Source organism: Crinia signifera, chromosome 7 (assembly GCF_055691185.1).
Source record: "Crinia signifera chromosome 7, ASM5569118v1, whole genome shotgun sequence".
Taxonomy (NCBI): Eukaryota; Metazoa; Chordata; class Amphibia; order Anura; family Myobatrachidae; genus Crinia; species Crinia signifera.
This window is the reverse complement of record NC_139223.1, coordinates 140,394,720-140,420,050: the sequence shown is the minus strand read 5'-3', so window position 1 is coordinate 140,420,050 and position 25,331 is coordinate 140,394,720. Positions and strand designations below refer to the sequence as shown.

At 43.1% G+C, this 25,331-nt stretch overlaps 1 protein-coding gene across 1 annotated transcript in view; it reads left to right on the top strand.

The window, feature by feature from the left end:
• Positions 1–25,331, top strand: part of THSD7B (thrombospondin type 1 domain containing 7B) — a 443,716-nt gene that overhangs the window by 377,375 nt on the left and 41,010 nt on the right. The window contains exons 19-21 of the mRNA XM_083153878.1: positions 9,645–9,760; positions 11,642–11,759; positions 19,919–20,064. Of these exons, the coding sequence (XP_083010004.1) occupies positions 9,645–9,760; positions 11,642–11,759; positions 19,919–20,064 (380 nt within the window). The remainder of the gene's footprint in view (positions 1–9,644; positions 9,761–11,641; positions 11,760–19,918; positions 20,065–25,331) is intronic.

The window sequence follows — 25,331 nt, the reverse complement described above, 5'->3', positions numbered from 1 at the left end:
ACAGGTTGTTCTTGATGCATTATTACTTGTCCATATCTGAAAAATGATGATGATCATAGGACTTGACGACTGAAATCCCATAGCACAGTCTGAAGGTTTCATTTTCTGCTGCAAAATCCCTGTGAAGTCTCCTGGCCTGATTCAGTGGGGCAGGAGATCATCAGCTGCGATTTCTCACAAATACTCAAGTGCTACTCTATGTAAATAGGAGTTTAAGCATTCCCCTTGTGCACTACTATCTGACAGACATCACAAAAACTGTGACTCCAAAGAAGTCATCCTAAGTAAAAGCAAACAAATGCATATAAACAAATGCATACAACATTGCATGTTTTTTCATGCATACTTTTTGGCTGTCCAAGTGAAGTTTGCGATTATCACTCCTAACATGCGTTCTCTCAACTCCGTCCACCTTTGAGTCAGGCTTACAGTTCTTACTTCTTGGGTATGATATATTGGCATTCATCATGTGGACATGACTTTTAGACCTCTGATCTGTCATTTGGTTAAGTATTTACCCCTTAACCCTTACCCTATACCTTACCCTAATGGCTGGTTAACTATAGCCTACCACTGGCATATGTGTCTGGAGATTAGGCTTCACTGCGCCACCACAGCTCATTGTTAGCAGCATTCGGAAGTGCCTGCTAGCCGGAGTTTTCAGTTTGTGCTCCAGCAGAATCCGCCAGAACATGCAGCGCGTCCGCCAGAACATGCAGCCTGTGTCAGCTGGCCAGCCACTACACAGAGAGAACATGGGACCAGTCCAACAAGAGCTAACCCACTGCCCCAGTGGTGCAATCTGCCACTGGCACGATGTAGATAATAATTGAACAGCTGCATTGTCAACAGTCACAATGTTGGCATTGTGATGCCAACAGGTCAATCCTGAATTGATAGTGACAGTGCCGGATTTCCCACTAGGCATGTGCCTGGGGGTGGTACCTGCTGAGGGCACGGCAGCTTCCTTCCTTTCATGATGCAGGGAGAACCTGCACAGCTGGAAGGGGGTCAGTGCATGGGATCTAAAGGCAATTTGGGATTCCAATTCTCACTAAAGGAGGGGAAGGCTCTTTATATTCTATACCTGACTTCTCAGCATGGGGTCGTGACTCCATGTTGCTGACCATCAGGCTGATGACTTTTCAAATCTCAGTCAGTGATTCAAGGAGTCTGAAATATCTGTTGAGTTGTCTGTTATGTTAGACTCCTCCCATCATTTAGTGCCTCCACAATGCTGCCATGTATGTGCTGTCTGCTGCCTACACATGTGATCTAATGACCTTCTGCAGTCACTTGCTGGGGTCCTGTCATTATTTTTATTGTCTGATAGGGACCCAGAGCAAAATAATTTGAGGACCCCTGTTCTATACTACAATGAGGGAGGAGGCACATTATAATTTATAATATAGGGGGTAGCCTATATAGGCACAGTCTATTCTATGGTGGTGGGAGGGGTTTAGGGACAAAGACCAAAGAATATTAACATTTGGGGGGAGCGGAGGGGGGGGGTGGCAGCTAATAATGTTTTGCCTATGATGATACGATAAAGTATTTTAACTGCTTTGGAATCATTACTTTTAACAAAATATTTACACAAGATTGATAGACAAACACAGGGCGATTATAGGTGGTAACGGGTAAGTGGGGGGCATAGGTGTGGCAAGTCAAAGCAGGGATGTCTTAACTGTGACGGGGACATGTCTCGGTTTGCAACTTCGGGTCTAATACAGCATGGGTCGTTAATTAGAGAATTCACATATTGTCTATGGAACAATTGCACATGCACATCATTTACATTGCGCATACAAGAGGGGGAATAGTTATTGAAAATGCATATGAAAAATGCATATGGCTCATAATAGCAATACTGTTTGAGTGACAGGTAGCTGGTATTTGGGGGCGGCAACATGCCGTTTTCTTGGTGTGTCTTAAATATGCAGGCATGACTAGGCGCATTTGGGGAGGGTCTCCAACATCAGCCATAACCACTTCCAGCATGTCTCAGTGGCAGATTATTTGCAGCCTAAGCCCTACTAACATTTGCTCACATGACAAAGGCGGAAATTTACTAAGATGGGAGTTCTATTCCACATGAGATGTTGCTATGGGCAACCAATCAGAATCTACTTCTTATATATTTAGCACCTTATTGAAGATAATAAATAGTATCTGATTGGTTGCCCATAGCAACATCCCATGTGAAATAGATCTCCATAGATGTTGGCGTGTGAATCTGCGAGTGTTTTGCGGTTACCGATCCATTCCTAATTCATTTGCAATTTAGCACAGGCATTTTTTTTTTCAGACTAGGCGGCAGCTTTCTCTTTTTAGGCCACTGCAAATTCTCTTATTAGCGATCCATGCTTAATCACGCCCTTCATCAGTGTGCACAGTTCAACTGGCTCTAGCAGCTTGCTGCCAACAGACAGTCTGAGCGTTCCCTGAGTCATAACGGTACTGTCTCTGCTTACATTGTTACCTACCTGGCTGCTGCGATGACCAGTGGCGCCGCTGATGGCTGCCTAGGTGCTGTGCAGCTCAGCGAATATATGTTCCCTGCGTCTACAATCCCCAGGGCACATCGAGCGTATACCTGTATGTGTTACTTATACATTATGTATCTGTACTGTCACTGTTTAACGGTTACCTAAACAGCTGTAGCACAGCAATCCAAACCAAATTCCTAGTATGCACAAATATACCTGGCCAATAAAGCTGATTCTGAATATCAATGCTGCAACCAGTGCACATCTGATGGTCCCTCTGTATGCAAATCCCAAGGGATGAGTCATTTGCATATTTCCACAAAACCGTTGCATGCAAAATTGCAGTCACAACAGAATTGAGTCCATCTTTGAATTCAACCCAGAAGGAAGATCGGCAATGCAGATTTTAAATAAAGCAACAGCATATGGTCCAGAGGGAGAGCTTTACTAATATTACTGTACCTGCAGGCTGCAGCCATGTTAGTGGGATGCTACAGTACTTGCATTACTGATGGTAAAAAAATTTACGTTTTGTTTTATTTCACATTTATATTTTTAATGTTAGATCTTAGTGTTGGGCTACTCAGGACAGAGCCACCAATTACCTCTTAAGGAAAGCACATCACATTTTATAAAACTGAATCAATTTAAAAGTATTGAGACATTTTATTTGCTTATTACCATGGAAAACAGACTTTTAATTAAAATGCAAATTACTGCATTTAAATCAATTATGAAACAATGATAAAATGTAATTCATTTGGTTGAAATCAATGTAATTGTTTCATTATGGGTTATAAGCCATCTATTACCATCAAATATAATAATTATTACAATATTACAGTACAGCGTCTATCTGGTGCTGGAATCCGCACCCCTCCCCACTGTGCTATTCTCATTTATTTTTGTTGAGATAGCTCCTAACAGCCACAGCAGGACTCTTTTCATAGCTTAGCATGGCATTTATGTGCTAAATTTTCACAATTTCAGATTCAAGTTAATAGTTCCTTCACAGTGGTTTATTTTTTTATTTTATCTGTAATTTCCGTAGGTGTAGGTTATTTTCTTTTGTTTCAGCTCAATTGTATCCTCATGGGTACGCTTCGCTTGTCACACTTCGGGCACGGTGGTTCGCTTCGCTAGCCACAGATATATATTCCCCCTCCAGGTATACGTGGACCCAGTGCATGATGGGAAAAGTTAAAAAAACAGAAGTGATTCTAGCCGCAACCTCAAGTTAATAGCTGATTGGTCCCTTTTCCCTTTCTAATTGCTGGTTGGTTCTATTTACATTCTAATTGCTGGTTTGTTGTAGTGGTTCCATGAAAACTTTGCACCAAAATACACTGTTAGTAAATCGGCCCTATTGGATAATGTTCATAACGACACTGGCTAATAAGTTTCACAGTGCTTGTGTGATGAATAATATTCTGACCAAAATCTGTATAGAGTCATGCTCATATTGTGTCATTACTCTCCGGTACTCTTGTTTCCTGTCTTGGCCTAGAACAGAACTGATCAAAGAATATATTGGGCTCATCAAAATCAAAGTAACATATATTCACCTATAATAAGACTGATCTGTATAGCTCAGAATTGTCAGGTTTTTCAGTACATCATATACACCTATAATCTGAACCATTTGTTTTGCTTGTGAACTATGCATTTTCTCTTGGGCATTAATCAGATACAAAATATTATTGGAAATTATAAAATAAATAAATAAATACATTATATACTGTATATATATATATATATATATATATATATATATATATATATATATATATATATATGTATATATATATAAGTAGTGGGGGCGAACTGGCACTCCAAATAACGAATGTAGATGCCCTGGGTGCCTTCCACAAAAGTAAGGTAGTGTGGGGGTTGAATGGCGTCACTCCAAGGGTCTTTTTCCAAAAGATTTTATTGCAATGGACAATCACATCAACTAGTCACATACCATTATAATGCAATGTGACTAGTTGATGTGATTGTCCATTGCAATAAAATCTTTTGTATATATATATATATATATATATATATATATATATATATATATATATATATATATATATATATTTATAGTGTAGTTGTATCCAAGTACAAAGTACAAACAAACCGCGGCACTCAGTGGGTTTTCAAAAAAACTGTATTGGTAACTCTCCAACGTTTCGGGGACTAGCCCCTTTGTCAAGGTGCAGGAACAACTGTTTTTCCGGTTTGTTTGTACTTGGATACAACTACACTATCTTTCGGATCCTGAGGGCACCTGGGAATCTGCCATTGTGAGCTGGAGTGCCGAGCCGAAAACAAACTCTATATATATATATATAGTATGTCCTTGAAAACGGGTTAATCCCCGAAACGCCGTCGGATAAATAAAGGCTTTTTATTTTTCCACTAACAAGTCTGACGAGTGCCGCCTGCTTCTACACACCTACATAGGAACTCCAGCCGGTTCCAGAGGAAGGCACCCCAGCTAAAACTTTCAGCATATTGTGAGTGCCGGACCCCACCACCCTTGCATTATATATATATATATATATATATATATATATATATATATATATATATATATATATATATATATATATATAGGAAACTTGTGGAGCGGCACTCAGGTAGCAGGTATAGCAATAAACGACACTACTATGTCATAGTTTTGAAAACTAGTTTTGACATAGTAGTGTCGTTTATTGTTATACCTGCTACCTGAGTGCCGCTCCACAAGTTTCCTGTATTCCTTGCTTTTCTACAAAGCTGAGAAGGCACCAGGGCAAGTTATCCAGCTTCCAGCATAGAGTGCCGGTCCACCTGCTGATATATATATATATATATATATCTACAGTATCTATCTATCTATCTATCTATCTATCTATCTATCTATCTATCTATCTATCTATCTATCTATAATACAAGGAAGGGGTGGCCAGCACTGATCAATGGTAAAAGGCCTGGGTGCCCTCCCCGGAGAAAAGCTGACTCCTATGTATCCAGGTGCATGAGGGTGGCACTCCAGTAAAGAACAACTTGGAAATCAAATTGGTGTACCAAAGTTTCAAATGTCTTCCAACATTTTTGATGAAAAACACCCTGATGAAAAAATGACCCGCAAGCGTGTTTTGCCCGAAACATGTCGGATTGATAATAAATCACGCTTGCTATTTACAAATCCGGGAGTGCAGCCTGATTTCTACCATATACAAAGGACCGTTTGGTCAATGCTGGAGGGCACCAGGTCAGCAACTTGCTTACTCCATATAGGAGTGCCGGACATTTATATACAGGTTTTATAAGAACAAACGGTACTTGTTTCCTAGAACGGCCACACCGATGTTGATCGGGTCGGTCGCATCGCATCGATCGCATCGCATGCGACCAAATCGCATGCGATGCGACCGACGCGATGGTCCCGATTTTTACATTGATTGAAATGTGAATAGGGTCCCCGGGATCCTATTTTACATTGGATTTAATGGAAAATTCTCCCCAGACCCAAGTTTCACCCTCTCAACGGCACCCCACGATTGACGCCAACCCGAAGCGTGGCGAGCGTAGCGAGCCCGCGAGGGGCGGCGGTACGCGGCCTCCGACCTTTTCATACCCCTACTATCCACGTCGGCGTGGAGTTGAGAATATAAAGTGTGGCGAGCGCAGCGAGGATAGTAGGGGTATGAAATACCCTTACTAGTAGGGGTATGAAAAAGGGGTGTGAAAAGGTCGGAGGCCGCGTACCGCCGCCCCTCGAGGGCTCGCTACGCTCGCCACGCTTCGGGTTGGCGTCAATCGTGGGGTGACGTTCACAATGGGGGGGGGGGGGGTAGCATATACAATGAGAAATGGCCCATATTGGCCCATTTTCCATTTTTTTTCCCGATTACAATGTTAAAAATATTTTAACATTGAACCCTATGGCAAAATCGGGTCCATCAAGTCGGTCGCGTCGCGTGCAATGTTAATGCACCCGACCGACGCGATGGACCCGATTTTGCCTTTGCCGGCAAAATGGACCTGATTTCAAAGGAAATCGGGTCCATCGGGGGTAATCGTGTACCTTAAGTTAAGGTACACGATTACCCCTGATTGTGGCCGTTCTAGGAAACAAGTACCGAACAAACACATGTGCATACACTTACATATATAACCTTCCAAGTTCCGTTCAAGCATCCCGGCGTCTCCGACAGCGTTCCCTCCACGCCTCCCGGCTATCGGCGACGAGGATGACATCATTCACAGGCGGACCGCTCGTGGAGACGCCGGGACGCTTAAACGGAACTTGGAAGGTTATATATGTAAGTGTATGCACATGTGTTTGTTTGTTCTTATAAAGCCATGATAAAAAAGCCGCAGGAGCTTTGAAACGTTGGTGTAAATCTTCTGTCATGCGTTTTTCTTTGATCTGAGTGCCGCCGCCCCCAAGTACTTGTGTGTATATATATATATATATACAGATGGAGCTCAGCCCATCTTCGCCAGTCCCCGCCATCCCGCCACGGGGCGCATGCACAGGAGACACTCGCGCACCCCCTGGCAATGGAGCCTGCCTCCGGTCCCCGCCGCTGCGGCAGGTACCCCTCGCTGCCCCGAGCGCCCCCTAACCCTGCCCGTCTCCCTGAAGCGGAGGCGGGCAGGGAATGCAGCGTCCCCGCAGAGAGACTTGGATGCACATGCGTGTGAGATGCACGCGCGTCCCAGATCAGTGTAGCCTCTCTCCGGCGGCGCTCGCCAGCGGGGAGGGTCTGGCAAGCCCCGGCCAAGGATGGCAGGGGCTACATCTATATATATATATATATATATATATATATATATATATATATATATATATAAGAAAAGGTATATAGAGTGCACCTATAACTAAGTCACCACCAGCATACACTTCTCAAGTGATCGTACAATGAATTATTAATTGTAAAAACAAATTCTTTTAATAAAATTTAACATAGATAAATTATTGTACACAATTTCTTTGCAGCAGTTGGTGGTCAAGTGTTTTCAAGATTTCATATACCCATAGAGTTAGTATCAGACAGAAATCCAATGCGTTTCGTCATTTCGACTTCATCAGGGGTCGCAAATCTGAAATCTGAAATCTGGGTATGAGGTAATAAATATCCGTCGGTAATAAATATCCGTTTTACTTGGATTCTTTATACGAGTAAAGATTCACTTGAATCCATTGTAAATGGCAATAGGATATAACTCAAAATGAATATTGTGAAAAATCGTTTAGGGTTTGAAATGTGAAAATGGATCAGAGACAGTGGTCCAAAGCTTCCAATCCTCACCAAAGCTGCGACTGTAAACAGTCGTGGAAAAAATAGAACCCCACAAATGCCAATTTTATTATTTTATTTTATTAACAGTTTCTTATATAGCGCACACAGATTCTGCAGCACTTTACAGAGTATAGTTGAACAGTCACATCAGTCCCTGCCCCAGTGGAGCTTACAATCTATATTCCCTACCACATGTACATACACACACAGACAATGTAGGGTTACTTTTTTGTTGGAAGCCAATTGACCTACCAGTATATTTTTGGATTGTGGGAGGAAACCGTAGTACCCAGAGTAAACCCATGCAAGTACGCAGAGAATATCAATAATTAATACTGTACTTGCCTTCTCTTGCATATATTTGTCTTGTCTAGCCTACTTTTTCACTCCCTAAAGCTCCGTACACACAGAGCAATATATTGCTGAGCAATACAGTATATTGCTCAGTGTCCCGTTTTCATCACCGACCAGAGATGGTCGCTGATGAAAAGAAGAAACTGTTGGCGGAAGCCGCAGGGGTAAACAGTTGATCGCTGATGGAAGCCGCTGATCACACAAGCAAGCTCCTCTGACCAGCGATTACCCCAGGGCTCCTGGCGACATTCCCCCCGTACACATAGGGATATGGTCGCTCAGCAACCATATCCCCGGTGAGAATGGCTGAAATCGCCCTGTGTGTACAGGGGCTTTAACCCAATCAAGCTCATACTTAGTTTCCCTCCCATCCCCCACCATCCTTATCTTTGATTCATGTAAATGTTTATATACATTTTTATAGTATAGTAATACTGTATACAGTATGTATTGTTTACATTGGAGACCAAAAAATGAGAACTCACTCAAACTATTAATACAAGTTTTATCTTTATTTCTTGTTTTGTAACATTCAACTAATTTTTAAACATTTATTTTACGAAAAACCTAAAATGTTTTTTACTGTTTTTTGTTTTAAACGTACATATGTCTGTTAGGGCCACCATTTGTTTTATTCTTACAAAAGCGTATTTTCTTATTAAGAGAATGCCATTGCTTCATTAATAATTTCTTACCTTAATGTTGTTTCGGGTTGGGATCATTTGGTCTATTGCATTATGGTCGAAAGTCATTAGGTCGAATCCATTAGGTCGACATGCTAAAAGGTCGACATGACTCTAGGTCGACATGGGAAAAGGTCGACATGATTCTAGGTCGAAAGGTCATTAGTTCGACAGATCATTAATTCGACAAGGTCATTAGTTCGACATTGTCTATGTCGACATTCACAAGGTCGACATGGGGTTTTTCACTGTTTTTTTTTACCTGAATGTCAACACAGTCGACATGGATACAGTTTAAAGTGCACTGCATCCCCTCGCATCGCTCGCTGCGCTCGCAATGCGTCGGGCACGGTGCCTCGCTACACTCGGCACACTATTTTATTCTCCCACCACGCCCTAGTGGATGGTAGGGCATGAAATACCGCCTGTCGGCACATGTTGGCTCAAAAAACAGTGAAAAACTCCATGTCGACCTTGTGAATGTCGACATAGACAATGTCGAACTAATGACCTGTCGAACTAATGACCTTTCGAACTAGAACCATGTCGACCTTTCCCATGTCGACCTAGAGTCATGTCGACCTTTTAGCATGTCGACCTAATGGATTCGACCTAATGACTGTCGACCATAATGCAGTAGACCAAATGACCGCATCCCTGTTGTTTCGTATGCCTACACTGGAGGGGTTACATGAGAGGAAAATCCCATAATATTAGAAGTGGCAGAAAATGATTTCAATTATTTCAGATTCGAGTGGTGCTTAAGGGGTCAACAATACAGTAAGTAGGAATAATGGTGGTTTCTGTATGTAAATAGGTTTTGTTGGTTGTTTCAGAGTGGAGCACCTGTCAGCTCAGTGAAAAGGCTATCTGTGGAGAAGGAATAAAAACTCGGCTTTTAGACTGCACCCGCAGCGATGGGAAATCTGTACAAATGTCCTATTGTGAGCAGGTAATATTCAGGATAAAGAACTGGCCAAGGGAGCCTCTCATAACGTCATCTGAGCTGGCCTCAGCATGAAAACGCATTATTGACTTGGCATTTAGCTGTTTATTGAACAATAGTTACATTTGGCAACTTTAAAATCTTTACAACTTTTCTTGGTCATCTTTTCTTCAAGCAGTGGTTCTAATTCAGACCTGATAGCAGGGCAAATTTGTTCTCAAAATGGGAAAAACCATGTGCTCTGCAGGTGGGGCAAATGTACTATGTTCAGAGAGATTTAGATTTGGGTGAGTTATTTTGTTTCTGTGCAGGGCAAATACTGTCTGCTTAGTTTTTATGCTGCAATTTAGATTTCAGTTTGATCACATCCCACCCAAATCTAACTCTCTCTGCACATGTTGCTTTTGCCCCACCTGCAGTACACATGGTTTTGCCCATTATGAGAACAAATTTGTACTGCGATTAGGTATGAATTAGGCCCAATGAACAAATTTGCAGTCCAGGTGCCATTTTGTAAAATGAACCAATATTCTGCCTATCACTTTACTAAAAAGAAATGGCGTCACTGCGGTAGACAATCCAAATACCTTTTATGTTGGGCATTCTGTCAAGGATATGTGTCTGTCTTTGAACCTAGTAATGTCTTCTGATTGAAATAAACAGGGCTTAATTACCTAATTACTTTGTAAGGAATGCAAGCCTTTCAATCAGAATATTAATCCAGTTTGAAAGTCAGTTTTGAGGCAGATAAACACTTCCCGGATTAAGGACCTTATTCAGATCCATTCGGTCCTGCGTGCCTTCGCATGCGCAGGCAGGGCCACCGACAGGGGGGTGCCCTGGGTACAGCTGTCCCATCCCCCTACCCCCGCACCCGGTGTTCCTCACCCGGAAGCCTGCCCTACCTCCCCCCGCACACCCAGCGTCCCTCACCCGGTGGCCAGGCACGCACAATACACAGTGCAGCCTGCAGAGCACTGAGCCTAGGACACAGAGGGGCTCGGCGCTCTCTGCAGGCTGCACTGTGCAGTGTGCGCTCGGACCGTGGAGACTGAAGGAGCCGGAGAACGTGGCTGCGACATGATGGTAAGTAATGGGGACGGAGTAGGGGGAGGCAGGGTGCTGGCAAGCAGGGTGCTGGCAGTGGCAGGCAGGGTGCTAGCGTGCGGGCGCGCCTGGGGGGGGTTTGGAGGTATGGTGTAGTGCTGCTGGGGGCCCGGACTGTAGGTCAGTCCCGGGCCCCAGCATTTCTAGTGGCGGACCTGTGCGCAGGCGTATTTCTGCACATGTGCAGATGCAGGGTGAGTGCACCCACGGCAAACTTTCAGTTTGCCGGGTCCACGCACCCTACACAGTGGGCGGGGGGGGGGGGGAAGGGGGGGGGGGCGCCGGCCAACCTCTTTAGCATATGGGACTCCCCAACGTTTTATGGGCATTCCCATGAGAACGCTTGGCGTTCGAATGATTTCTCCAGCGCTTGCAGTTCAGAGACACCTATATAGTGATATATAGTGACTCTAAACTGTGGGCGCCCTGTGGGAGGACAGGGTGGGCAGCTGACATCTGGTTTATCACTCTCCTTCTTATCTCTTTTGACCCTCAGTGCATCTGGCCCCCAGTCTTTCTAAAATACAGAGACACGATATATTATGTTTACTAGAGAATTGAAAATTAAACATTTCACAATCCTCAATTTGCCAAACTTGTCAACTGTTTTTTGGTCAGAATCAGGATTTTTAATGATGTTAAACATTCCCAAGTCTGACCCTGCGATTGGGGATTGTGGCTTTAGCACAGTATTTCTGTATCTGTGATGTGTGGTGCTGATAACTTATGCTGAGATAAATGTAACTGAAGTTACCTGTTTATTCTCCTTTTGCCACATAGCTAGAATTGAAGAAGCCTGATAAAATGAGTCTCCGATGTCTCGTTGAATGCACATTTGACTGTCACATCACTGACTGGTCAGCCTGGTCTCTTTGCCCCCAGACAGGTGGCTTTGCAGGTGAGTTTAAAGGAGTGTTATTATGTTTTCTTCTCTGCACCACTAAGGGTTATGTCTTCCAGAAGGTATGAGCTATGGGTAGGCATCTGCTTAAGCACTAAATGATGCTTGTCATAGACTTCAGCAATGGCTAATACATTTTCGACTTATTGTGCCGGCTGCACATGTTGTAATTGTTGTTAGAAGACCTTTGATCAGATATTACAATGTATGTGCTGTAGCTCAATGGAAAGCAATGGTGTAACTAGAACTTTGTAGGCACCACAGGAAAATATTGGAAGCGCCCCCCCCCCCCTCCCCCCATTGGCATAGAGAGATTTAAAAAAAAGCACATACACTGACACCATATGAAAAAGGGACAGATGTAACAGGGCCAGTATAGAGGGGACAGGGCCAAGACAAAGGTAACAAAGCCAGGATAGAGGTGACAGTGACAGGACAAAACAGAGGGGGCAGGAGAGAGGAGTGACAAATACAGGACAGATGAGTCAAGACCAAGACATGACAGTGTGCACAGGGCAGAGGTGACATGTCCAGGACAGTGGGGGCAGAGCAGGAAAGATGTGACATTGAAAGGACAACAATGCCAAAACAAAGAAGGCAGAGAAGGCATGACAGGGTAAGGACAGAAGTGGCAGAGAGGGTAAGGACAGAGGTGACAAGACCAGGGAAGAGGGGAAAGGGGTGGCAGGCTCATGACAGAGGTAATGGCAGGACAGAATAGAGAGGTCAGAAGACAAGAGTGACAGGGACAGGACTGATGTGATAGTGCTAGGACATAGGGGACAGGAATTGAGAGTAAGAGGGACTTTTTTCCATGCTTAATATTCCCTGATCTGCTGATGAAATGCTGATCATCGATTTATAACATATATGGCATACTCTATACAATGCACAGTGACCAGCAGGCTTATAATGTGTTTTTGAATCCAATGTGTTTTCTAGATGAATTCTGAATGGGCTGCAATTTCATTTTAGCATGCCCTGCCTGTCACTATTTCCATAGAATTGCACTGCAAAACACCATGATTAACTTAACGCTTTTCTCCTCTTATTAAGAGTGAGACAGAATTAGGATATAGGCTGTAGAGAACATTTCATTTATTTTCTAGTCAAGGTCATCCTAACTTTCTGCTTCTTTCGTGGAGTTTTAAGAAGCAGAATTGTGAAGTGTTTATTCCCTTATTTTGTTGCAAATCCCCAAGAGACCAGACTTTGCTCAATGACCCACTGCAGCAACAAGTTTTACAGCGTGTCACTGGCGATTAAACTTGTCTGCAGAAAATGCTCTGTACCATTCACATATACACTCATAAATATTTTACAATTTTAACAGAATTGACATTTGCTAATATTTTTTAAAACAATTTCGATTTAAAAATCTCACTTCCCGACTGGTGCAGTTTTGCAGCAAAGACAACACACAATCATGCTGGTCAACTCGCCTTGTATGTCCGAGAGAGTACTGAACTTCATTTGGGTTCTCTGGAACTCTCATATAGTGGGTCTGTCTCCCGCATGCCATCACTTGGCGAGTGACGTTGGTGGCCCAGGTGGTTTGATGTTGGCTGTTCCCATCTTTGTAGCCCCACCGTTTGTCCTCAGGTCAGCTCAACAATAAGCATAGATGGGCAGTGCTACGGCATTGAGATGAAATCTCATCATCGTGGTCAACCCCCTGCAATTGAACACCTAGATTTCTGCTATTGTAAAGCAGGAGGCAGAGCTAAGATGATTTGAATTAGCACAAATCACGTCATCACTCCGCCCACTTTTGATATGCAAGCAGGCAATTGAGATGGGAAGCTTGGGGTATACGGGTTGCTGGCAAGTTTCAAAAGACATACCTTCTTTTTTTGGGTGGTCAAGAATGGTATCTGATTTTTGGGAGCCTCAGGCCATTCCGTGGGAGAGTAGGCAAGTATGGTCATGTCCTTACATAGCTCAGACATGGCTGCTCATTCTGGGACTCTCTCTGTGAAGAACTCTTTAAAAGTCACCATGGAAAACTCAAATCTGATTGGACACACATGGAAATAAATACAGAATATTATGGCTTCAGATAAGATAATAACCAACGTCTCCCATTCATTGCACATCTGAAATCTTTATTTAGGTATTTTTAAGTGATTTAAATAAATTACTGTAGATGCTAATTTAATTGGTGTCTGGTCTAATAAAGGAAAGGATAGGGCTAGTTAGTTGTATCTTAAACATATGCTATTCTCCAGCTGGCCATCCCCTTCAAACAAATGTAGTAGTAGTAGTTTGTTTATTTATAACGCGCCACAAAGTGTCCGCAGCGCCGTACATAGCAAACAAAAAACAAATGACAAGGTAACGTACAGGGTGTGTTGATAAAATACAGCATAAATAGGGTATAGCTGGTAGAACTAAAATCAGCATCAGTTCTGAAGTAGGTGTCGAAATTGTCGAGGAGACTGAAGATGAAGTAGAGGAAGGGAAGAACAGGGCAGGAACACTGGTGAGGTAAAGAGGTAGAGTGAGTATACGTGAGGAAGGAGGGCCCTACTCATAAGATTTAACAGACTAAAAGGAGGTGGGTGGATGAACGAAAAACAATAGGATAAGTGGGAACGGATGGGAACAGATGGAGGGGTAGGGGAGGCAGGATAGGAGGAGCAAAAGAGGTTAGGAGGAGGACGGATAGGCTCCCAAATGTGGTTTCCTTGTGAAAATTAGAGGGATAAGAAAATATTATTAAAGTAGTTTTTCTTTTAGCAACTTGACACATCTACTATTATGTAGATGTATGTGAGAAGATATGTCCATGATGACTGAATTGTCTTCTGTTGTATCTTCACATCACAAAAACCATTCTGAAGGTAAAAGAGGTCCAGATGCCACTATCCCTCACCTCTTTCATGGAAGGAAATGACAGTCATTTTATTACAGTATATGCTGTACAGACAGATTACTACACCTCCAACAAACACTGAACATGATCAGAGTATATACTTTTTGACACTATATACATAATTAGACACCTACATCTGCAACATGACCTGATCACTAGACAGGATGATAAATACAATCTATTACACAAGAAAGAAATAGAAAAGACTACACCCCCAACATGATGTCACCACTGGGCATAATCATAATGGGCCTTTGCAGAGCTCATGAGTCATCCCTCACAATTCTGCCTCCAGCATGCTGTAGCAAACACGTTCAGCTGGGCAACACAGGACCCAAGAAAATCTGGGGTAGCTGTGGCTGCACTGTGATGAGTGTGTGAGGAAAGATATGTGCTGTAAGGGGAGAGGTGTGAGGGGGGCTGTACTGTGTGATAGATGGTGCTGTGCTGTGATGGAAGAGCAATGATCTACTGTGTGCTGGGTGGAAGGGCCATCTTAATGTATGGGCTTACTGGGCAACCCTAGGGGCCTTCGAGCAGGGGTATGCTGGTGCCTCCAGAGTTTCTTGTGAGGCTAGTCAGGCTGCTCCCTGTATGCCTTGGTTGTGAATTACACAATATCAGAGCTGTTAGAAAACATTCTCTACTGGCCTGCAGCCAAAACAGTTACTGGCTTTAAGATGCTAATTGCTGGATGGCAGATAGTAGGTTGAGAGACACCGCAGGAAGTAATATTTTATTTTTAACTTAAGTAGAGGGACCCAGTGCATTGTTACATAGTTACATAGCAGATAAGGCTGAATAAAGACTTGCGTCCACCGAGTTCAACCTAGGTTTTAATAGCTTATCCCTTGTTATATGATATATTCTGATACTTTTGAAGACAGATTATGATTCTTATTTGTACCCCTGGATGTTTTTAACCAATAAATGTTTGTCCAACCTCATTTTAAATGTATTTATTGTGTCAGCTGACACCACTTAACCAGGAAGAGCGTTCCATAGTTTGGCTGCCCTGACTGTAGAAGTTTTTCCTTCTAAGGGAATTAAATCTTTTTTCTTCTACTCTAAACTCGTGCCCACATGTCCTAGACTCCTTCCTTGCAGTAAAAAAGGGTGCTTGAGAGTTCCTTATATTGGCCCTTGATATATTTGTACATGTTGAGCATGTCCCCCCTTAAACGTCTCTTCTCTAGTGTGAACAGTCCAAATTGGCTCAATCTATCCTGGTAGCTTAAATTCTCCATTCCCTTAATTAGCTTTGTTGCTCTTCTTTGTTTTTTTTCCAGTTCTATGACATCCTTTTTATAGTGTGGGGCCCAAAATTGTACTCCATATTCAAGATGTGGTCTAACCACTTTTTTGCCCACTCATCTAGTTTATTAAGATCATTCTGAAGCGCGGAGACATCCTTGGTTGATCTAATAACTACTCAGTTTTGTGTCATCAGCAAAGATGGATAGATTGCTGAGTAATCCCAGCCCAATATCGTTAATAAATATGTTAAATAAAGTGGGCCCTAGTACCGAACCTCCACTTAGTACTGATATCATATTTGATACTGCACTGTTCTCAACCACTCTATGTTCTCTATTATACAGCCAGTTCCCTACCCATCTACAGATTCTTGCCCCTAATCCCAGGTCCTCCATTTTATTTAGCAACCTCTTGTGTGGCACTATATCGAAAGCTTTAACAATATCTTGGAAGACCATGACTACAGCGTTTCTTTGCCTAGGGCCAGCAATACTATTAAGATGGACCTGCTGGGTGGTGCTGTGCTGTGATGGAAGTGCAATGATCTATTGTGTGCTGGGTGGTGCTGTGCTGTGAGGGAGGCTGTACTGTGTGCTGGGTGGTGCTGTGCTGTGAGGGAAGACCAGTCATGTACTGTGTGCTGGGTGGTGCTGTGCTGTGAGGGAAGAGGTGTGAGGGGGGCTGTACTGTGTGCTTGGTGGTGCTGTGTAAACCATAAACCAATGTGTTATTATTCATTTTAATGTATAAACACTATGCTTGGTGGTGGTATTATTTGCTAGGGGCATACTTACCTTCTCTCTGGGAACATTATGTGATTTGCTGGTCCGTTGGAAGTGGGTGGGGATAAATTATGCTTATTCACATCATTTAGTCCCCCCTCCTCACCTCACTGAGCTGTGATTTCCAGGTATCACCTCCTCATCCTTCCCGCATCATTAGGAAGCGGGCAGAATGTGGGAGAACCAGACACTCTTCTATAGGTATGGCTAGGTTGTACCAGCCAATATCTTGACTATGGCACCAAACTGGCTCTGATCATAATACAATTCTATTACATTCTTTACAGAATACTACACTTGCAAGATGAGCTGACCACTGGACAGGATCATAATACAATTCCATTACAATCTTTGCAGACATAGAACACTGCACTGGCAAGATGAGCTGACCACTGGACAGGAACATAAAACAATTCCATTACACTCGCTTTGTGAGCTTATACTTCTTTGTTAATATTTGGTTCACAAAAGAATAGATAAGAAGAGACACTTATTACCATTGTGGTGTTTTCTCCTCAGTGATTTTCGGGGACTGCTGTAGAGTAATATATGCGCAGATAGAAGTGAATCTGTAATGAGGTTTAGTAATAACAATAGGGGGATGTAGCAAATCAATGACTCATTTATTACAAAACATCTCTTCAAAAGCTGCGAAGCTACACTCTGAGGTAACCAAGATTGTATTCTGCTGCATGTGACCTGTTAGGAATATTAACACCAAATAATGAGGAGGAAAAAAGAAAGATCAGGAAGGTGTTCTGGAAAATTACAGATAATTTATTCAATAATTATAGGCCGTATCCTACAGAGGAAATACCTGTGAATGTTTCGCTCAGAGTTACATTTGTGTTTTCATCTGAGATAATTGTAACTACTCTGATGAATACTGTGCTCAGTGTAGATGGGGTTATTTGTATTAATAATTATAGCAAAATAACTTGCAGTCATTCTTGCAATTTTGTGGCAGTGCCGATGTTTCAAACAAATTTCTGTTTTTTTTTTACTGTGGAAAAACTTCAAAAGCTGCCTTGGCATTTAGATTGTAAAATTGGGTGTCCTTTTTAGTGTAATAGGCATAGGGAGCTATTTTTTAATGAATGAAAATGTAGCATACTGTACCTAAAACAGATTTCCTCATTTTGCATATTAAAGAAACATCTAATGTGTCTTTAGAAAACCAAATTAAATCATTGGTTAAATTGATCTTTAAATGATATCGGGCTTCCGGGGTAGTATACACAATTACTAAAATTTAAAAATGTATATAAAAAATAAGTGTTTGTTTTAGCCCTGGAACTGATTTTATTTCATGCTGTGATATTTGTTTCTTACCTGTGAAAATACCAATACAATATATATTACAAAAAATAAAACTGGTATAGTAAGATAATGGTCAGTTACTTATCTGGGTGTCAATGTTAGTACATTTAGGTTCCGTGCACTGGACCTAGTTCTTGACCTGCGTTTCTCCAGTTGTTGGATTGTTTCTTCTTCTTCTTCTTCTTCTTCTTCTTCTTCTTCTTCTTCTTCTTCTAAGACTTCCTATCATATGACACAAACTGCTAAAGACACTGCTATCACCCTCTTTGGCAGCTAGGATCTGGCTGGGACTTTTGGGATCAGTTGGGAAGTAAAAAAAACCCTGAAACAAACAAAGAAATAATGTCTCAATAGTAATATAAAATGACTAAACTACTGTGTGGTGTAATGTGACTAAATAGCATTGTAATTTGAATAAGGAGCAATACAATGTGGTTTAATGTGAATAAGGAGTAGAACTAGAGACAGTGCTGGGGACCAACCAAGCAAAATCTTTAATAGAGCACCAAATTAGCTAGGGTCGGCTCTGGGAAGGTACACATACTGTAGGCTAAGGTAATACTGCTGTGCAGAGTTAGGTTTGTTTGAGGAAAGATTACTGTATGTTTGGCTTTACCAACAATTGCTGATGCTCAACTGCACAGCAAGCAAATGTCCTAGAACCATGTCTCACTCCTTTGGGAAATTAAAAGCTTATCATATAATTATGGAACACAAAATGCCCCATAAAAAAAGATCTAAGTCGATTGGCAACTAACTATGGTATTTGTAATTGCAATAAAAACAAATGCAATTTTCACACTTGTATCCCTCATTAATTTACTGCCCACTTTCAAATTGGTTGAGCGTGTTTTAAAAGAAAATCATTATGCTAAAGAAAGAAAGTAATGGGGACCTGCGGTGGCATCTGATGATATCTAATGTCATTCAGAAACAACAGCTACAGCACAACAGGTTATTTGCACCATGATTTATTGCCCTAAATGTTTCAAATAAATGTGTTTATTTTTTATTTTTTTGTGCTTCAAAGCCAAGAGTGTGATTCAGTTATGGACAGCTGCTGTATGGGTGGTGAAGTTATAGTTATATCAGCTGCCCAGATGATGGCCCAGGCAATACGTGTCTTTTGTAGTGTAAAAATGTCACATCGCTTAACATTGCTGTTGTGGTTTTGTTTTGTTTTTTTGTTTTTAAATTGGAAACCGGTTTATGAATATAGACAATAACAATTTTGAATGTCTGATTTATTTTTCTGCATTTTGGAATATTTGCACCCCTAACCAGATATTTTGGATGGGACCCAAGTCAAAACATGAAAAACATCTTTGTTTCTTATACACCTTATACACATACCGTGGAGGTGGGGGGAGCAGGTACTTTTTACTCTGGCCTGGATCTTCTGGAGGTGCCTGGGTCCCTCTCCCCCCCTTACTCCATTGCAGGGAACTGGGCAGTGGGTGGAGAGAGGACGGGCTGCTCCCACAGTACAGAGTCTCTCCCCAGGTCAGCGCACCATGCTCAGTCCTGTGTGCTGAACTGGGGTGAGAGACAGCTGCAGCCGCAGCCTGTCCTCTCTCTTCCTCTGAGTGCAATGATGATCCTGCACCCTGCATCCCACACAAATTGCATTTAGTTTTTTTTCCATGGGGATGTGGCCACGCCCAAGCAGCAGGGGCCAGGCCCCCTCCATTTTATCAGGCCTGGCCGACCTGTAATCATTTTTGCATGAAACAACTCTTGTGTATATTGAATCATCAATAAGCAAATGTGCCACCATCTTAGTCATGTTCAAAACATGTTGGATTTTGGAGTACTGTACTTGGGATATTGGATTTCCGCATATGGGAGACTCTGCATGTATTTGTTATATGCATGTTGCTCTTTCTGTAAAAGCAATAAGGTAACCAATGACAATTTTTCAGGCCAGCAGACGCGCTCTCGGCACATAATCATGCAAGCTGAAGGAGATGGGCGACCTTGTCCTGCGCTGCTCACTCAGTACCGAAGCTGCCCAGTTTATCCTCACTATGCCTGGAATTTTGGGGAATGGTCAATGTGTAAAGTCGAGGTATGTAAAACAATAACAGCACCACATGGACACCAGAATGAATTTGGGGATGAAGATGTAATCAGTAATTAACAATTACTTTGTCACCTTCGGTTGAGCAGGATGTCAAGCTTGAGCCTTTCTGACACATTGATTCCTTGCGCCTTAGGATTAGCCTTCTTTCAATGTGCATGTCAGCCTTTACTAAACGTTGTCACTTGCGGATTCCCATCATTTGTATTTACTTTCCGCTCTACAGCCCAGCGTGCCGTGCATTTAGAAGCATTAAAGGTCGATTTTGATTGGACAAATATTCCAACAGCACATTCCACATTGATCTTGCGGTTGATAATTAGCACAATGTTTAGAAGTGCATTGGTGTCCTGTGTCTTCGAAGCTGAATTATTTAGTTATTGGCAAAGAAATCAATATGTTATTATATCATACATGGAAAGCTTGCGAGGCATATTAGTTAATTTATATAGCTCTCAAAGGACTTTCTGAGATGCAAGCAACACAAGCCAACGATCATCAGCGGATAAATCTACACATTCTGCTTTGTATCAGGGGGAAGACCTTATTGGCATAATAGTATCAGGGGGCTTAGTGCATGAATATTAAGCAAAAGGGGGAAAAAAGTTAGAACTCCAAGGAGCATATACAATTAGCTGCAGAGCTGGGAAGAATCATCCGCATTAAGTGCACCTTCTCTGGGGGTTAACGCGCGGGAATAACCCATAAATTCCAGGCTGTTAACAGAATATATAGGGTAAAAAGCCTGATTCAGGATAAGTTGTAATTTTGTAAATTTTTGCATAAATTGTGCATGCACTGTCTTTTCCTGCGCGTGACAGCGACGTGCGGGACCGTGGATCACCATCGCTGCAGGGCATACTGTACCCACGGATCGATCAGTGCTCTATTTCTAAGCGATCTAGTCAGATCGCATAGAGATGGTGCTGAAATTGCCCCGTGTGTATGCCCCTATTCTAACATCACATGTAGGCATAGACGCCCGCTAAACCATGGCAACTAAACGGCAATTAGCTGCTGTCTGTCACTGAATCAAATTTGCAAAGCACACTGGATCCACAGCGATAAACGCCTTGATGGTCGAGTGTCTGCACATCCAGCCTATTCTCCCCTCTCCAGAGACACGCATGCTGGAAGTGTGCCTAGGGCAGCACAGGCTGTGAGGCGGATCTTTCTCAGCAGAACATACAAGTCAAATGGTTTCGGTTTCTTTGTACTTCAGTTTGGTTTTCTCTGTCACAGAACTGAATTTAAAGATAGAAAAAATCCTAAATTAGGTTGGTAAGTGGTAAATTAGACGTCATGAATGTGAAGGGTTGTACAAATTTATACAGTTTTCTGTCAGGGATATGTATGCTTTCAAGCAGGTAGATGTACTGTATAATGACTTATAATGATGTAAATGTGCCCCTATATTTCCCTTTTATGTTGTTTTCAAAATCCATCTACACCATGTACAATATTATCTGCACAGTTTTTGCTGCACATGGGAATTCTTATCATACAGATGGAGCGGGTCTCGCTCTTGCAGGGGATGGCAGAAGATTCGCCAGCCGCCATCCCCCGCCAGCCGCCGTAAGGGGACGCGTGCGCACGAGATGCTCGTGCATCGCCTTACAACGGGGCTCCCCCGGGTCCCCGCCGCCTTACCGAGGTTCGCCCGGGGTCCCCGCCGCCTTGCCGCCTCCCCCCCCCCCAACCCTGTCCGGCTCCCTGAAGTGGAGACGGACAGGGTTCCCGTCCCCCCGCCGACGGGAAACTGAGACGCGCGTGCGTGTGAGACGCACGCGCTTCTCAGTCAGATTCTGGCGCTGGCGCAGCGCCAGCAAAAATGAGAGGCGCTCCATCTGTATTACAGACCCAAAAGCCCCCCCCCCCCCCCCCCCCACACATGCACACATAATTATTTTTTTTTTCAGCAATGCCTTGATTATACTACCAGCTAATAAAATGATCATGCATTTATTAATGGTGCCATATGTATGCCCACACATTACTCCCCCTGCCCCAAACAATGTAAAATGAAATGAATGAAAGATACTGCTCGGCAAACCTGTACTGTTTAGAACTCCCTGCAATCCTGCTGTAAAGGGTTCTGGCTTCTTTGTTCCTTCCGCAAATGTGGGCCTCATTCTGGTCTAACACACAATGGCCCTTATTCACATTGGCGCATACGCATGCGAATTCGCACGTTTCACCCTGCTACCCCCATTGCGCATGTGCAGCTAGCGCACTGCGCATGTGCAATGTAATTAAAAAATACTCGCAAGCAAACTTTCGCGGAGATTTCTCCGTGCGAACGAGTGCATCGGTAGTAGGCGTGCAGTGGGCGTTAGCATGGGCGCGACCATTATAATGAGCAAAAGTGGGCGTACACATGGGCGTACACATGGGCGTTCACTATGAGTGGTGGGAGTGCTTTCGCATGAGTGCAAGAGGGATTGTTCCCCTCCAACGCAAAACTTTTCGCCAGCTCAAAGCAGGTTTTTAGTTTCGCACACCTTGCTCCTTGTAATGTGCTCATTCGTACGGAGCAAACACACGCACGAAATGGCTAAATCAATGGGTAAATCAATGGCACCTGCACACTATTGACACCAATACATGGTTGATTTCATGAGACAATTACCTCAGCACAACTTCTGATTGCATACCACCAGCAATCAAGTGTTAGCAGATACAAACTTCTTCTGTTGCTAAAGTTATTTTGACCAAACGAGGATAATGAGGAAACATGATTAAATTCAGCTCTATTGTGTCAATGTAATTTGCTTGCAAAGTTGATTATTGTATCCAGCACATGGAAATAATTGAGGAGGGTGATGTGATTTAATTGATGTGTGCGAGGATGTTTGCTGCGTGCATACTAGTATTTGGTTTGCTAACATTTGGGGAGTAGAGCATGTTCGTTAGCAGCTTGAGGTGAGTGTGCGTGCGCAAATGTGTGGGTGCGTGCGACCAGTTACACGTACGCGCAATGATAGACCACCCCCCTTCTTAGTATGGTTGCATGCAAATGATTTCGCAAGCACTGTAGGCGTGCCTTCGCCCGATGCGTGCGTGTGGTTTTTTCCGTAAGAGTGCTTGCGAATGTGCATGCGAGCGCATGAACCTGAATGAGGGCCAATGTTATTGCCAACGGAGATCAGAGAAAAAACTCAGCGTGAGACGTGTTAAAAGCAATCTCTCTTATTAAGCATATACAGAAACCCTTTCAGCTGACTTATTAAAAGTTTAGGTCTTTCATTACCCATGCACTATTTCTTGTTGAAGCAATAATGAGCACTTAAAAGACAATAAGAGAGTGAAGCATGTAAGACAGAGCAATCGTCTATTTCCAGCCAAGCGTGTCATTGCAACATGTTAAGTGATAAGGGTGAGAAAAAGCAAATAAAAAGAGCCTATAAAGTGAGCTTCACTACACAGATAAGGAAAAAACAAAACACAAACCTCATTTTTGCAGAAAATAACCTCGCAAATCTATCCATGTGTTAAACGAGGCGCAGAAAACGTCTCCATTTTATGTTCAAATTTCTCAGGGTTGTTCTTAAAAACATTAAGAAAAAATCTGCAAAAGAAATCTATACTTAAAGATCTGCTGACAAAATACACACTTCATTTGCCACATGGCACAGTATTAGGCATCGCTGCCTCTCAGCTATAGGGACTAGATTAAAGGTGAACTCACACAAAACGATTTGGTAAACGATGTGGGTGTTCCCAATTGATCGGAACGACCAATAGGTTAAATCGTTCCATATGTATGAATGTTAAGAGAGGTCTATGATCTTTCATGCATGCAGAAAGACCACTGCCTCCCACAGTGACGCCTCTGGATTGGTCTATGGAGTCATCTACCGCCGGGCTCCTGCTCCCAAGGGGGCACCTCTCCTCCCCTCCCATACAAACACACGTGCATACATATATTTATACAAGGTGCACCGATATTTATGTTACCTCCGGGAAACTGGTACGTACTTACGCCACTGGACCAACTAATCGTTTCATCTGTATGCATGATGGACAATTTGGTAAAGCTGATTGACCAGCATCCACTCCCCTCCACCATCATTAAAGATCGACCGTTCATATGAAATCATTTGTACAATCGTTCCGTATTTGACCATAATCATTCCTCCAGAAGTTCTGAGGAAGTTGTTGATGAGATTGGATCATTTGATAAATCATTCCGTGTGTAGATCATAAAGTATTTGTGTAAAGATTGCATGTTATTTTTAAGTTCATATAGCTTTCTTCCAGAAGAAACTTTTTGGTAGTTCTCCCAGATTTCCAGGAGAGTAAACCACCCTCCCTTGTGAACTGGGCAGCATGAAGCATTGATGAAGTAATTTAGCATTGTATCAGCATCAGCCTGCTACAGAAAATACACGTAAAAATAGAAGTCAACACTACTAGAGCCTTACAATGTTCTCATATACTTGTCTTCAGGGCTGGTGCAAGGCACCGGAGCGCCCCAGGCGAGTCGGGGTGGGGGCGCCCCGGTGCCGGGGGGGGGGGGTGTACCTGTCCTGCGGCTGTGTATATAAAGCTTGCGGCGGCGGTGGCAGCGGGGGGTCCCTGCAGTCAAGAAATAACGAGCGCTATCCGCCTGGCTACGCGGAAGCGCTTCTGTTGTGAAAACACTGGCCGCACGGCGCACGCTGATTGGCTGAATCTCAGCCAATCAGCGTGCGGCCAGTGTTTCCACAACAGAAGCGCTTCTGCGTAGCCAGGCGGATAGCGCTCGTTATTTCTTGACTGCAGGGACCCCCCGCTGCCGTCGCCGCAAGCTTTATATACACAGCCGCAGGACATTTACCCCCGCAGCACGGGGGGGGGGGGCGAAATGCCGCCCTCCAGTGGCCGGCGCCCTAGGCAAATGCCTAGATTTGCCTAGTGGTGGCGCCGGCCCTGCTTGTCTTTGTTATTATCACCTTATCACAGCCTAGCTGAGACCATTTAGGGACTTTGCTCATGGTGATTTATGGAGTGCACTACACCACTATCTTTATAAATGCTCCTTTACTGAAGAATTCTCCTTTACCAAGATAGCTGCCATTTAGTCTTCTGCACATGTGTTTGAACGTTACAGCTGGACATGTCTGTGTTCCACTTAGCTCCAGACAACTGCGCTGTATTGTGCACCAAACTGCTAGATTGTTGCATCGCTACTTTCATACATCACAATCTGGTGTTCTGTATAACAGCGAGTACAGTAGTACAAACCACTTCTACTGCACTTCAAAAAAACAACA